The sequence below is a fragment of the Staurois parvus genome, unplaced genomic scaffold, assembly GCF_062004578.1.
Source record: "Staurois parvus isolate SC_StPar_1 unplaced genomic scaffold, SC_StPar_1.0 ptg000232l, whole genome shotgun sequence".
In the NCBI taxonomy this organism is placed as follows: Eukaryota; Metazoa; Chordata; class Amphibia; order Anura; family Ranidae; genus Staurois; species Staurois parvus.
Window position 1 is genome coordinate 9304493 of NW_028318028.1, and position 15587 is coordinate 9320079.

Consider the following 15587-nt stretch of genomic DNA (forward strand, 5'->3'; position numbering starts at 1 on the left):
AATCCTCCTAGCTTCTAAAAGCACCAAGCAAAGGTCTGACATGCAGACATCCAACACAAACAACCAATACACTTCAGGAGCCAATGCTTATATGTACTTGCCCACCTCTGAATTTTAGTTACAAAGTTCTCACGCTGGTGTTTAGTTGAAATAAGACTCAGCTTTTCTGTGCTCTCTACTAGAAACTATTTTGTATTCAGAGTACACATTTTAAATGAGGGAAACGATAAAAACTTGGGACATAATCAAGATCATCTAGAAAACAAAAATGGGGGCAAATGCGTTTTATCTGGCCAGGCAAACAATCACACAGCCAGGTTGTTTGACAACCATTTAGCAGGTACAGTGGGGGAGATTTGCTAAAATTGGAGCACTCAGAATCTGGCGTACCTGTGCATGGTAGCCAATCAGCTTCTAACCTAAGCTCGTTCAATTAAACTATGGCAAGAAATCCTGGAGGCCGATTGGTTTCTGTGCAGAAGTGCACATGATTTTGCTTTCTCCACCTTTAGTAAATAAACCTCATTATGTCACCCAGTCAATTTAAAGTAAGCCTTTCACAAAAATACCATGAAAGTTGTCACTGCTGATCTGAAAATAATAGTTGCCTAGCTGTTATACTGACCTTATAGCTTCAGTACTTTGAGGCACCAACTCAGAGCAAGTATACGAAAGTCAAGAAACACAAATTATTGCAGCTCTATAGCCATTAATAATTAATTGAATGTATTTGTTAAATGCAAGCCGTGCAAGGACCTGAATTTGACCTGATATCAGCCTCTTGCAGTCCCTGGACAGCAGGGCTGGTGTGTGACAGGAAAAAACAGAACAAGGAGCCAATTTGTTCATGTACTAACAAGAAGCATACTGAAGAGAAAGCAGAGGTGAGCTAATCACTGTTCAGCTTCTTTCACTGTCCATTCACTGGAGGTAGGTCCAGGATAACCTGGGCATAGAAGACGTAGGTTGAATGACACTGACCATCAGACTGAGGTCATCTAGCATCAGAAAAAAGAACTGAGGGGGTAAATCTCTGGGTCAAAGCTGAATATTGCAGCAAAGCTAGTTTTATTTATGGAAAAACTTTTAACCACTTGCCCTTCACAGGATTTATCCCCCTTCCTGACCAGGCAATTTTTTGCGATATGGAGCTGCGTTAATTTAACTGACAATTACATGGTCATGCAACGCTGCACCCAAATTACGTTTACTTCCTTTTTTCCCCACAAATGGAGCTTTCTTTTGGTGGTATTTGATCACCTGTGCAGTTTTTAATGTTTGCGCTAAAAACAAAAAAAGACAGACAATTTTGTAAAAAAAAAAAAAAAAACAATTTTTTTTAACTTTTTCCTATAAAACATATCCAGTAAAAAAAAATTTAAAAAATCAAATTTCAACATAAATTTAGGCCAAAATGTATTCTGCTACATGTCTTTGCCAAACAAAATCCCAATTCGTGTAAATTAATTGGTGTACTTGAAAGTGATAGTGTCTACAAATATATACTGCGGTGTATATACTGAATTTTTGAAAGTGAGGTTAGTGTATAAAAAGTTTTAGTTTTCAAGTGTCTTACTTTAATAGCACCACAACTTCCTTTCCTGGCAGCATGCTATAGATAAAGACTGCCAATATCTGTGTGAAAGCAGTAGTCTGTATCACGCTGTTTGACACTCCCTGCACACAAGTACTGTTCTTTGAGCATTATAAATTTGAAAGCAGTAAATTGTGACTCCGCTGGGAGCGTGTCAGCCCATTACAGACAGACCTCTGCTCTCACACAAAGCGCAGCAAAAATTAAATTCACCTTGCTGCCCAGGAAGAAGAGCCTCTGCCAGATTATTATTTTTTTTTTTTTATAGTGTGCAAACACTGAAGCGCTAGTAGTGAAACTTCTAGGATACAATACTCTTGATAAAATCTTCCATCACTGTTTAATAAATGAAAATTCCATTTGTACATCTTTGTTGCTCCATTTACCAGCAATGGATGTTCCACAGCATAAGTGAAGCTTCTGTAACTATCAAAACAGACACCTCCACCACATTAAAATCACAAAGGCTTACTAGAGGGTAGAACCTCAAAGCCTAGAGACCAATGTGCACATACATGGTACCATCTCCATAGGATTTTAGAACAGAACACAGCCTCTTCACGCCACTTGTTTGGTGTTCATAGCGGTTTTTCATTGCGCTCTCTGACCCCATTAGGAAGATTTCCCCTCACTTTCTGCAAGGACAGGAAAGTGATGGGAATGTTCTTCAATAGGAGACAGAGAAAAAAAATCATTGATAAAATGAGGAAAGGTTTGAAATTGACAATGTTTTTATTGCCATTGGTGCCTTCCTTTACAAGTGACAACTGCACTGCTCAATTCCAGTACAGGTGTCACAGAGATAGACAGAAAATGTGTAGCTTTAAATGTAAAATGTTTATATTTGACTGAAGTGCATCTCTAACCAATGGCATGAATCAGTGCTCTTTGGGGTGTAAAACAAAGACAAACTAGTGACAGTGGGACCTCTCACCTTCTCCACAGTTCCTTTCATTTGTGTGGCACTGACAAACTGTATAACTTCATCCTCCTCCATAACATAGTCGTACTGCTTTTGTCCCCGTACACGAGCATCCTTTGCACCAAATGTCAGGGCTGCTGCTCCAATGTGCTCCTCCTCCCATCTCCTCTGTTCTTCACGAGGGGCAAAACGCTCTTCTGTCACCGGCTCCTCATAACGGTCTGGAATTTTCTGTACAGTATGAAATACAACCATTAAAAGTACTGCAATTAGTAAACCGGAATATAGCATGTAGCAAAATTACCCTTAACACCTGGTAAAATGATAAAACACATATTCAGGGCCCAGTGTAACTGAAAAAACTGTACTGATCCCTTTGACCCTTTACCCTGGCAGGACCTAACCCTTTCTCCTCCAACAGATGCATAACTTACCAACCAAATGCTGCAGCCTCTAGTGTTTGTTTACATCTCCCACTGTCTCACTTTGTCCCCAGCCTCAAGATGCAGCCCCACAGAAGTCTATGGGGTTGTAATGCACAGATGCAGACAGGACAGCAAGACTTGTGGTGCTGGATGTAAACAAGCACTGGAGGCTGTGTTCATCAGATCTAGGTAGGCACGTACCTGTGGAGAGAGCTGGTGGGTTAGATGAGATCATGGCAAAGGGCCAAAAAGGGATAAATGCAAACTGTGAACCCCAAATAGGGTCAGTTGGAGGGTATTAAAAGTAAACTTTTGGAAGCTTGGACTGTGTAACTTCTTATCTCTCCATTTTCTGCATCACAAACGACATTCAAATTTACAAAAATCCAAAACTGTACTACAGTATGTAAAAGTAAAAAGCCCGCAGTGAGTGTTCCAGCATCACAAGCGGGCACACTGCAGAACCATCAGATTACTGACAAATGTTCTGGAGTGAACTGTTGCACTACAACTATACCTAGATAAAATAAGGTACTGAGTAAGTAGGCTATGCTCTCTTTAGGGATCTTAACGCTTCAACAACAGTTACATTTAGGTTGCAGAATAAGGGCCTGTGTTGATGAGCTTTGGGTTTGTGTTGATTGTGAGATCATTCAAAATTCATTAGGTGTATTTAATCTACCAATGACCCGCTTTAAGTGTATTTTGCATACCTATGCTGTAGACCTGTATGGAGGTGCAAAACCCATATAAAGCAAACAAAAGGACTACACTGGTTGCCACTTTTATTTAAAAAGGAAAACTACAGTTGAGTTTTGAACACAGACCACTTTTAGTGGACATTTCCTTGTTAAAATGTTCTTTGATAAAATTTCACACTATAAAGCTCTACCTTAGGTATTACTCAAACGCTCACAAGTACTAAGGAACGATTTGTCTGAAACAATGTCTTTTTCTTCCAATGCTCAGTCAACTTTGGCAAGGGTCAGGCACCTGTGACATCAGGTATGCAGATTAGAGTCAGCCAAACCAATCATAAGCCAATTTGTCTCTGATCGGTTCACTTAAAATCAAATGTGCCCCTCCCTGTTTTCAGAACAGACAGAGCAAGGGTCTTAGTTTATGAGTTCTGGTTTAAATCTGTGATGTACCTTACTCCTCGTCTCCTCAGGCATAACGTAACGGTCATGTTTTTCCCTGTGCTCCTTCTCTCCGGCTTGTTTGTATTCCTTCGCTAGATCCCTCACTTTGCGCTTATACTCCAAATTTTGTATCTCATGCTCTGTCAGTTCAGGCCCAGCAAACAAATATTCTTCATCTACTATCTCTGCCTCCAGGTCCTCCAGCTTGTCCTTTTCTCTTTTCACCAAGTAGTCCCGACGAGACTTCTTCCTTAGCTCCGGTACCTGTAGCAACATAGACATGTAAACGCGTGACATGTAAGCCTTAGTGCAAACACTGCAAAGAATAAGCATTAGTCACAATAGTCAATGAAGGCCTCAATCTTATGGATAAAACTCCCAAAAATGCCCATGTAAGAGTATTGACATTTAAACAGTTTTTGAGTCAGTACAGGCATTTAATTGAAAAGAAAACTGCAACAGCTAAAGATCAACAAGTGACCAGAAAATGAATGGTCCAGACAACAGATACAGTTATATATAATGGCTCATTTACTAATTCTAACTAGCCGGCAAGGCAATACAGACCAGCAAAAAGGACTTAGATAAATCTTCCCTGAAATATTAAAGTATAACTAAAAGCAAAACTTTTTTCTTTATTTTGGATACAGTGGAGATGAATTAGAACCCCTGTCAAGTTTTTATTGCCATCTGTGCAACTGTTGGGGAGATTTACCCTCTCTATTTGCCCCACTTACCATCATTAAGGAGAATGAAACTAAAAGAAAATCTCAAATTATGGGTTGTCCCCAGAAATGTAATAGAGGGAAAATTTTCCAAAGGGGACACTAGTTCTGGTGACCTGGGGGGCCCCAATGGATTCCTTTAACTTGCAGGGATTTCCTCTCACTTTCTTTTTGGCTTTGTAACAGGAAGTGAAGGTAAATCTATGTGATGGGACACAGATGGCAAAAACTCTGACAGTGGTTATAACAATCCCTTGTTCTACAAAAATTGAAAATAAATAAAATGTTTGCCTATAGTTCTACTTTAAGATTTATGTGTCAGTTGACTCCAAATACTTAAAGAAGTATGGCTAAAGTTATTTTGGCTATACTTCTCTAGGCCACAGGAGTTCTTTCTGCACTCCTGTGATCCATTTTCAGCCAACCGTGGGCTTAAGCCTGCTGTTGGCTGATGCCACTCACACCGGTCTAGGCTCAGGAAAGATCCTGACTTTACAATCAGGGTTCACCTAGATGCCTGGACCAGCAGCTGGATAAGCCTCTCAGCAAGCCGCGGACACATGTTGCCACCCTAGGATCTGTTTACCGAGCACTGCACTCAAGCACTGTACAGCACTGGGACCTGCAGTCCAGTAGGAGCTGGACATGTAACTACTAAGAGCCTTGCACTAGCAGTTAAATGCCAGGATGCAGCTGTCGGAAGCAGAGAAGCCGTGCAGACAGACAGATTTACTACTACCCCAGGCAAAAAGTTAAACACTGGAATATCAAATTGAAATTAAGTTTACCATTTTTTTACGATCTTCTTCTGCCATCTTCAGTCTCTTCTGTGCTTCTTCATATGCCTACAGTGTAATTGTACAGAACACAAATTAGAGTTTTAAAAATACAATGAAGAAATGAAAGCACTATCCGTAAAAAAAAAAAAAATTAACTGGTGCGGGCATTTTCGGCAAATAGACTATTTTCCCACAGTGCCTTCTCCCTATAGCCAACGTTACGTACCAGACCACCTTACCTTCTTATCTGACCTCTCCACAATATTCCTGGTTTTCTCCTTATCTCTCTGCTTTACTCTTTCTGCAAAAGCATCCCTTTCCTCCAGATCTTTTAACCGTTCTATCTCTTCTTGGTCTTCTTCATCTGAGATTATATGAGGCGATGGAGCTTTTTCTTTTCTGGAAGTCATTGAGAGAAAGACCAGTCAGTACGAAGAACAGAACCTATTCTACACAGTATAACATTCTTCAGCAGATGAGCTGATAGGTATGACTAGAATCTAGAAACTCTCAGGGCCAGATGGCTGTGTCAGGCTTTGGACCTAGACACTGCACTGGTGGCTTTAATGTACCCAGATTATGTAAACCTTGACTTCTAGAGACTAAACCTTTGGTGTACAAGCATACTTATAGTGTTGAAACAAGAATAGTCAGTATTCATAATAACATCGGCCTCATCCGTGCAGTTAGGGAAACTCAGACTAATCCAAGTAAACACCACCTATTGCAAATGCTAAAGCTATAGCCTTCAATTTAGGAGGGGGTTAATGCTTATCAAATATGCGTTGGCCCTAAAGTTTGCCTGTAAAAAGACCAAAATGGATAGTTCACCACTGACCTATAGTAGTCACCACCAGCTGTCTCCTCCAAGTCACCATTCTACTGATCACCCTGGAACCCCCACAATTATTGGTTCTCTACCATGCAAATTTCACCTAGCTAAAAGGTCCCAAGAAAAGGGGAGTTTAGATTTTGATCAAAAGAGTAGTGAGAATCTGCATATCACAGTTTCCTGGTTTTCACAGCTATCAGGTGAGCAATAAGAAATTAAAACCAAAGTAAAACCGTGAAGACGTTTGCTGTACCATCACAATGGCATTTTAACATTATCTATGCATAGGTGTATACACTCACTGGTTACTTTATTAGGTACACCTTGCTAGTACCGGGTTGAATCCCATTTTGCCTTCAGAACTGCCTTCATTCTTTATGGCATTGATTTAACATCAGAGATTTTGGTCCATAGTAACATGATAGCATCATGGAGTTTCTGCAGATTTGTCAGCTGCACATCCATGATGCGAATCTCCCGTTTCACCACATCCCAAGGGTGCTTTATTGGAGTGGGATCTGTTGACTGTGGAGGCCACTGGAGAACAGTGATCTCATTTTCATGTTCAAGAAACCAGTTTGAGATGATTTGAGCTTTGTGACATGGTGCATTATCCTGCTGGAAGGAGCCATCAGAAGATGGGTACACTGTAGTCATAAAGAGATGGACATGGTCAGCAACAATACTCAGGTAGGCTGTGGTGTTTAAACAATGCTCAATTGGCACTAAGGGTCCAAAAGTGTGCCAAGAAAATATCCCCCACACCATTACACCACCACCACCAGCCTGAACCATTGATACAAGGCAGGATGGATCCATGCTTTCATGTTGTTTATGCCAAATTCTGACCCTAACATCTGAATGCTGCAGCTGAAATAGACACTCATCCGACCAGGCAACATTTTTCCAATCTTTTATTGTCCATTTTTGGTGAGCCTGTGCAAATCGTAGCTTCCGTTTCCTGTTCTTAGCTGACAGGAGTGGCACCTGGTGGGGTCTGCTAATGATGTAGCCCATCTGCTTCAAGGTTCAACATGCTGTGTGTTCAGAGATGGTATGCTGCATACCTTGGTTGTAAAGCGTGGTTATTTGAGTTACTGTTGCCTTTCTATTATCACGAACTAGTCTGCCCATTCTCCTCTGACCTTTGACATCAACACAACTGCCTCTCACTGGATATTTTCTCTTTTTCAGACCATTCTCTCTAACCCTAGAGATGGTTGTATGTGAAAATCCTAGCAGATCAGCAGATTTTGAAATACTCAGGCCAGCCTGCCTGGCACTAACAACCATGCCACGTTCAAAGTGACTTAAATCTCCTTTCTTCTCCATTCTGATGCTTGGTTTGAACTTCAGCAAGTCATCTTCACCACGTCTACATGCGTAGCTGCATTAAGTTGTGGACGTGTGTGAATCAGCTCTAAGAGATTGAAGCTCAAGTTTCAATTGATATAGTAGCTGTTCACAGGTTCACGTCAGGTTTACATCAGGTTCAAGACAGGATTAGCTCAGAATCTTATCCTGTTATCCTGTTCTCGCGGTTTCGGAACGATTCCCATAGAAGTCAATAGCCTGTAATCCGCACCTGAACCTGAAGCCACAGCTCAGAAATCGGGCATGACTCTTTTTATAACTGCACTGAATCTGCACTGGCCATATGTGAACAGGCACCATAGGAAGCAATGTTATTTCACATGTCATGCAGATTGGATGCAGTTCAAACCGCATCCAATCCACATATATGTGAACAGGCAGAGGTGATTCACACATATGCGATGCAGCTTAAAGCTCATGTTTCACAGCTTATTGATACAGTAGTACACATGTTCACATCAGGTTTACGTCATGTTCAGGCCAGGATTAGCTCAGGATCTTATCTTGTTCACCCATCGAAGTCAATAGCCTGTAATCCGAACTAAACCGGATCACACTGCTCAAAAATCGGAAAGGACTCTTTTTAAGCCTGGCTTCACACTGATGAGGCACGAAATTTGCACCGGTTTCTGTGCGATTTTCTCACCACATCATAATTGCACCCCGTTCACACAAACCATTGCGGGTGAGTATTTTAAGTTAACGACACCCCAAAATCAGTTTGCAAAATGCTGTGCGATGTGCAGAATCGGATCGCATGGGTGTGAACTCCCATGCGATTCGATTCTAGTGCAGACCAAAAAAAAAGGGTTCTGCACCTTTTTGGTGCAAATGTGGTGCGATTTGAGCCATACAAAAATGTATGGCTCAAATCGCACAGCACAGAATTTGCATGTGATTTGCACAGGATTGCGGTGCGGTTCCTATGCGAATAACATGCGGTATGCTGCACAGCACAAGTGTGAACCCAGGCTAAAACCGCACTGAATCTGCACAGCCAGTGCACCGGACATATGTGAACAGGCACCATAAGAAGCAATGTTTTTTCACATCATGCGGATTGGATGCGGTTCAAACTGCATCCAATCCGCATATATGTGAACAGGCACTTAGAGTGGTTGTAAACCCTTGCATGCAGTGAGTATAAAAAAGAATCACCCCCCTTTAAAATAATCATATTTTGTTGCTTTTCAGCCTCAAGTGAAGACAGACACAGTTTTTGTTTTATCCAACTCAGTGCAACTTATAACATCCACGTAAAAGATATAACAACATGTCAGAAAAAATGTTTTAAAAATTCAAAAACAGAATGACCTAGTTGGAAAAAGTATCACCTCCTTATGTCAGTATTTTGTTGAACCAGCTTCTGCTTTAATTCCAGCCTTTAGTCTGTTGGGATATGTCTCTACTAACTTTGCACATCTGGAATTTGCAATATTTGCCCGCTCTTCTTTGCAGAACTACTCAAGTTCAGTTAAATTTTATGGTGACCATTTGTGGATTGCAATCTTCAAGTCATTACACTGGTTTAAAATGAGGCCTAAGTCTGGGCTCTGACTAGGCCATGCAAGGACATTCACCTTTTTTCTCCTTCAGCCACTGTGTGCTCATTTCTGCTGTGTGCTTTGGCTCATTGTCATGTTGGAGGGTAAACTTTTTTCCCATTGACAACTTTCTGGAAGAGGGCAGAACATTTTCCACAAGAATTTGAGTATTTTTCCCCATCCATTTTTCCTTCTATCCTGACAAGTGCTCCAGTCTCTGCTGCAGAGAAACACCCCCATAACAGGTAATTACCACCTCCATGCTTTACTGTAGGAATGGTGTTACTTGGATGGTGAGCTGTACTGGATTTCTGCCAGAAATATCATTTAGTGTTGAGGCCAAATAATTGAACTTTAGTCTCATCTAACAACACCTTTTTCCATGTGGCTTCAGAATCTTCAAGGTGCATTTTGACAAAGCTCAGTCATAACTGAGGATCAGCTTGTTTCTTGCAACCCTCCCATACAAGCCAAATTTGTGGAGAATATGTGATATTGTTGTCACATGCACACAATGACCACGCCTTGTCATAAATTCCTGCAACTGCTTAAGAGTTGCTGTAGGCCTCTTGGTAGCCTCTCTGACCAGTATCCTCCTGGCTCTTTCATCCAGTTTGGAGAGATGGCCTGATCCAGAGAGGGTCTGTGTTGATCCAAACACCTTCCGCTTCTTAATAATAGACTTCACTGTGCTTCTAGGCATTAATAAAGCCTTTGACCTTTTTTGGTATCAATTTCCTGACCTGTGCCTGTCCACAACTTTATCCCGAAGATATTTTGACAGTGCCTTGCCACCCATAATTGATTGTTTGCTTCAGTTGCGCTAACATAGACTGAAATGCTCCAGGAAAGCTCTTTTCATACCGAGCTAATCAAACTGACCGCAGCTGATCATAGCTGAAAGTCAAATGGATTTGTGTGCCATTGACAAGGTGACTACCTACACCTGATTGAGTTTACAAGCCATTTTTAGGAGGGGGTGATTCTTTTTCTAACTCAGTGATTCTGTGTTTGATTTTATTTTATTTTTTCTGACATGTTGGCGTTATCTCTTTCACTTGGATGTTATCAGTTGCACTGAGCAAATACAGATGGATAAAACAAAAAATGTGTCTGTCTTCATTTCAGGCAGCAAAGCAATAAAATGTGATTTCAAAGGGGGTGATTCTTTTCTATACCCACTGTATATCCAGTGAAGTGACTGACATCAGATGATAGACAGATTAAACAAATCCTCCTACATAAGTTGTACCTGAGTATCTGCGGCCCTCTTCTCTACATCCATTCAAAGTTCAGAATTTACACAGCATTTCTGACCTTCAGGGGGGCACAGAGCTGAAGTTACACCCTGTAGATCTCAATAAGGAGAGCTGAGAAAGGAATGGAGGGAAGGGAAACACCCTGTGTCACACAGCACACAGGAACTGAGCCGAAGCTGTCAATCACAGGTGTGTGATGGAATTCCCTCCCCTATTACTTTTCTACCTCTTTGTGTCAGAAAAACGTGTCGGAAGTGACTTATGTTGATATCAGAGGAACAGGCAGCAGACAGGTATGACACTTGAGCTCTGGACTGAGACAAATAAACACTATAGAAGGATAGTCTTTGTTCATATTTCATGTCTGAAGTTTACAACCACTTTAACACAAAAAAGATGAAAACAGGTATTTAATTAAGAAAAAAAAAATTGCACTTAACTAGTAGTTTAGCAAACTAATTATCTCACCCACTTAGAGTTTACATCTATTTAAATTGCAAGACAAGACATCATTAATGTCTTATTTGAGCAAAACCAGCATGGCATACTTGCCACATTACTCTATTTTTAAGTATGGCATGATGATGGGAAACAGATTTTTTTGCTATTCTACAGTGTATACTAATTATTACATAACCGTTACACAAGTCACAGACCAGCTGTACTCACTGTGCATGGTCACTCTCACTGTCAGACGACTCTTCTTTTCTCCTCTTCCTCAGATTTTTCTTTTTTTTCTTGTCATATCTGCTCTCTTCCTTTGCATCGTCCTCATCGCTATCCTCCAGAAGGGTGTAGGATTTGTTTTTCTGTTGCATGGCCAGGGCCTCTCGCTCTGCAGCCCGAGCTGGACGTTCAACTGGTGCTTTACGGGGAAGCTGTGCAAAAGAGAAAACAAATCAAGATCATTATTAAAAGAAGATAGAGTGATCTCCATTTGGTATCCAACAGTAAGCAACTAACAATGTTGCTGTAGCAGTGTATAGTATGTATTGAAAGGTACCCCAATGAATTCAGTGGGACCAGTAGGCTTCAGGCATCTATGATGAGGATAAGGAAGTATGAGCAGCCAGGGTAGGAGATTACTGGAGAAACTTCACAGCAGGCCATTAAAAGCCTCTGTGCCAAACTCTTACCAACAAAGGAAGATAGAAAAATAATTAGTCTCCCTGACTCACCAAATGGAATCATCAGATGAAACTTTTTAACTTGATACAACATATGCCTCAGCCACCCTTCACACAAAGCAACTCTTTTTCAAACAGTCCCTATAGAGCAGAGTAAGGTGACCGTGTCTCTGGAAAGGACTCGCCTCTGATCGCCATAAACTCACCTAACCTGCTCCCTTGCAGCTGCTTGCTCCTCTTCAGCCAACAGGTATGCTTGGCTCTTCTGCATATGGAGAATGTGACCTGCTCCCTTGTGATGGTGCCAGGGCCTTGCAGCTAATGGCTGGACTCAAGCACGGTCACATCACCGATGCCTAAGGTCGCCAACACAGCTGATCACTGCATCAGCTGCAGAGAAGCAAAAAAAGTGCATGTAAGGGGGTCTGAAGATGCCCTATCCAGAGACACCTGAATAGTTAAAGTGACGGTGTGTGCCTTTAAAACAAAGCTATACCTAAATATTAAAAACTGTGAGCAGGCAGATCTATGTCTCTTCTGCTATAAGACACACTTACCTGCCTACTCACAGCGCAGCACAATTCGCAGCTCAGCATGCCTTCCTGCCACACTGCAGATGTGCCGGAATGACTAAACTTGCGAAGTTTAACTCCTTTAAGAAAACATTCTGGTCTACAAAGAGTTGTTTAGATTTCTACAGATACCCTGGTTAAGATTAGTGTCAGTGTTAGGCTGGCCATGGATGATTCACAAGGTGGTGGATGAAGGAAACCTCCCAACTGTGCTAAGGGAGCCCTATGCTGTCAGAGTACACTGACAGCACTGCAGCTGCTGATCGAATTAACATTTTCCTATTAATGATGGATCGAAATTCAGTCGGTTCAGCAGGGACTGGTCAAATTTTGATCCATGTATGGACAGTTTAAGCCATGTTATATCTGTCCCTAGCGATCACAACTACAACATTGTAAAGAGGTGTGGCCATAGTCCCTAGTCTTTTTGCATCCCTTTTAACTCTTTCACATGTGAATGACTGTAAAAGCTGGTCATACTTGCAGCAATAAAATATAATTGAACTTCTGATTACATTTTTTACCACATAAAATGGTGCTTTTGTTTGGCCACAAGCAGACTGAATTGAACCTGCCCCAAATGAACATGGTGGAAACATTTTATCTTGTTTACCAAAATTGGCTTAATTTTTCCTTGCTTCAATTCAATATTTCTGTATTAAAGCGGTCAATTTATTGTCCAGTTTTGATATCATACTCGACCATATTCTGTTGGTTAATGAAGCTTGTGGGGCGACTTGTTTCTGGCGACTATTTCCTTTTTTTTTTTTTTTTTTTTCAAACATCTGTTTATTGGTTGTATTAAAGGGTATAAATACAAAAACAGAGCCTCCTGGGCATTCCCTGGCTGACATACTAAACAATAAACGATGGTGATATAGTGCAAAACAAGAGAGGTAACAAACTACGCCAAGGCGTAACCACGCTCATTGTACTAGTACATACTTAGGAATAACAAAGTAGGAGTACATTCATGTCCCCAAGATGTCCACAACCACTTGGTGTGATAAATTGTACCCAGGAGATAGAGGTTTGCAGGAGAAAAGGGAAAGAAGGGGGGTAGGTGGGTATAAAGGGAGAGGGCAAAGAGAGCAGGAGGAGAAGGGTAAGGGAAAGAATACATGAGAAAGAGCAGTGCAACAGTACTGGCAACTTAATAGGCGTGGACAAGTAGATTGACAGAACACAAAGCATCTGCTACACCGCTGTCATGTGTGATTCGACCCAGATGTTCCATAACATTTGAAACTTTTGAGGGCACTCCCTGGCATGGTAGGTTACCTTGTACAAAGGGATTACAGAATTAACCAGTGCTTTCCAGACTGTAAGGGTAGGGACAGTAGCTGACTTCCAGTGAAGGACAATTGCCTTCCTGGCATAGAACAGCAAGCCTAAAAAGGTTCTGAGCGCTCTGGTATGTACCAGAGCATGCACCAATCCTAGGATACATATTTGCACCACAAGTAGAATTCGGATGGTCATCGGCGTATAACGCCAATTTTTCATCGATAGATCCAATATAAATGCCCTGAACCCCTGAGGCGTGGCGAAAGGCAACTTCCATGGGCTCCATCATAAAACCGAAAAGAGCCAGGGAGAAGGGGCAGTTCTGTCGGGTCCCCCTCTCCATGGAACAGGAGGGAAATAGATCCCCACTAATTTTAATTTGGACCAAAGGGCAAATGTATAGTATGGATATCCACTTCCAAAAATTTGGACCAATACCCATTATCTCTAAAACGTCCAATATATATACCCAATCCACAGAGTCAAAAGCCTTCTCTATAACGAGGGAAACCAAGACTTACTTGGCCAGCATGAATAGAAGGAAGCTGCAAATGGGACAGGACCCAGCGGAGGTTCACATCCATAGATCGCCTTGATATGAATCCTGTTTCATCAATATTAACCATAGATGGCAGAACTTCATCAATCTGGTGGCTAGGATTTTTATGAGAATTTTCAAATTATAATTAAGCAAGCAGATAGGCCTATGGGAGGAGTAAAGCATGGGGTCCTTTCCTGGCTTTGGGGTCAAAACAATATAAGCCTGACACATTGAAGGGACAGCATCTTCCTTGAAACAGTAGACCTCATGTAAGTGGGGCACTATATCCAGGGCATAGGTTTTACACCACTCACCCAGCAAACCATCTGGCCCAGCAGTTTTTTGGCATGGAAAGGAGTGAATGGCATCCTCAATTTCCAGTTGGGAGATATCAAATTGTAAATGGGCAAGGTCATCAGGTGGCAACACAGGAGGAGGTAAGGAGTATAATTAATTACGGAGTTCCTCAACCGGAGGGGTTTGGACTCTGGCATACAACTTGGCAAAGAAGGAATGGAATTCTTGCAAGATAGCAGAGGGGTCCAAAGTTACAGTGCCTGAGGTCATGATATTTGAGGGAATGACTACCTAGTATTTGGGATCTGCCACCAAATTTTCCAAAAGCTTGCCATTTTTATACCCATGTGCAAAAAGTCTCTCCCTAGCAGACTGCGGAGTGGAGTTAGTAATCATGGTATAGTGGATGGACAAATCCCAACTGGCCTGGGAGAGCTATTCATATGAGAATTGAGAATTCGTAGTAGCAAACAAAACCTCAGCTTCAGAGACCTTGTCTTCCAGCTGAGTAGTCTGGGATGCACCAGCCACTCTAGCTGCCTTAATCGCTGAGAAATAGTCACCACAAGTAGAGGCCTTAAAGGTATCTCTTACTATCAGCTGAAGAGCAGTATCAGCATTCAATTCCCAATACAAAATAATCTCCCCATTCATATGTTCGAAACTTTGATCCAGCAGGGATCCAGGTGCCAGCACTTGGCCCGTCTATGATCGCCCAGGGTCAGGACAATCTCCAGTGGAGAATGATCCAATAGGCCTGCCGGTAAATAGTAAACCGAGGATATCATTGGCAAAAGCAGCGCTGTACACCAAAAGTCAGATTGATTTGTGCCCTAGTGATGAGTAGCTGACAAATTGGAGTAGGTTTTATCACCAGGGTGCTTCAAACACCAGAGCTCAGTCAACTCTACAGTGTTCACCCAGAGGGACAAATCTGGGTCAGGAGCCCAATGGGGATTAGAGGTATCAAGTGAGCCATCCAGAATATTGTTAAAGTCCCTGGCCAACAGAACTTTAGTTATTTGCATTGCAGTCAGTTTACCACATACCTCATAAAGGATAAAGGCATTAGATGGTGGGGGTATATAGATATTAACAAAGGCAAAAAAAGACCCCTGAATGGTGCGTAGCAAAATAATATACTTTCCCCCTGGGTTGGTAACAACC

General features: G+C 41.7%; 1 protein-coding gene across 1 annotated transcript in view; it reads right to left on the bottom strand.

Moving 5' to 3' along the window:
* Nucleotides 1-15587, bottom strand: part of LOC149460356 (pre-mRNA-splicing factor ATP-dependent RNA helicase DHX16-like) — an 81605-nt gene that overhangs the window by 45812 nt on the left and 20206 nt on the right. The window contains exons 3-7 of the mRNA XM_089679866.1: nt 11266-11474; nt 5827-5986; nt 5597-5653; nt 4093-4347; nt 2529-2747 (exon numbers count right to left, since the gene is read on the bottom strand). Coding sequence (XP_089535992.1) covers nt 2529-2747; nt 4093-4347; nt 5597-5653; nt 5827-5986; nt 11266-11474 — 900 coding nt within the window. The remainder of the gene's footprint in view (nt 1-2528; nt 2748-4092; nt 4348-5596; nt 5654-5826; nt 5987-11265; nt 11475-15587) is intronic.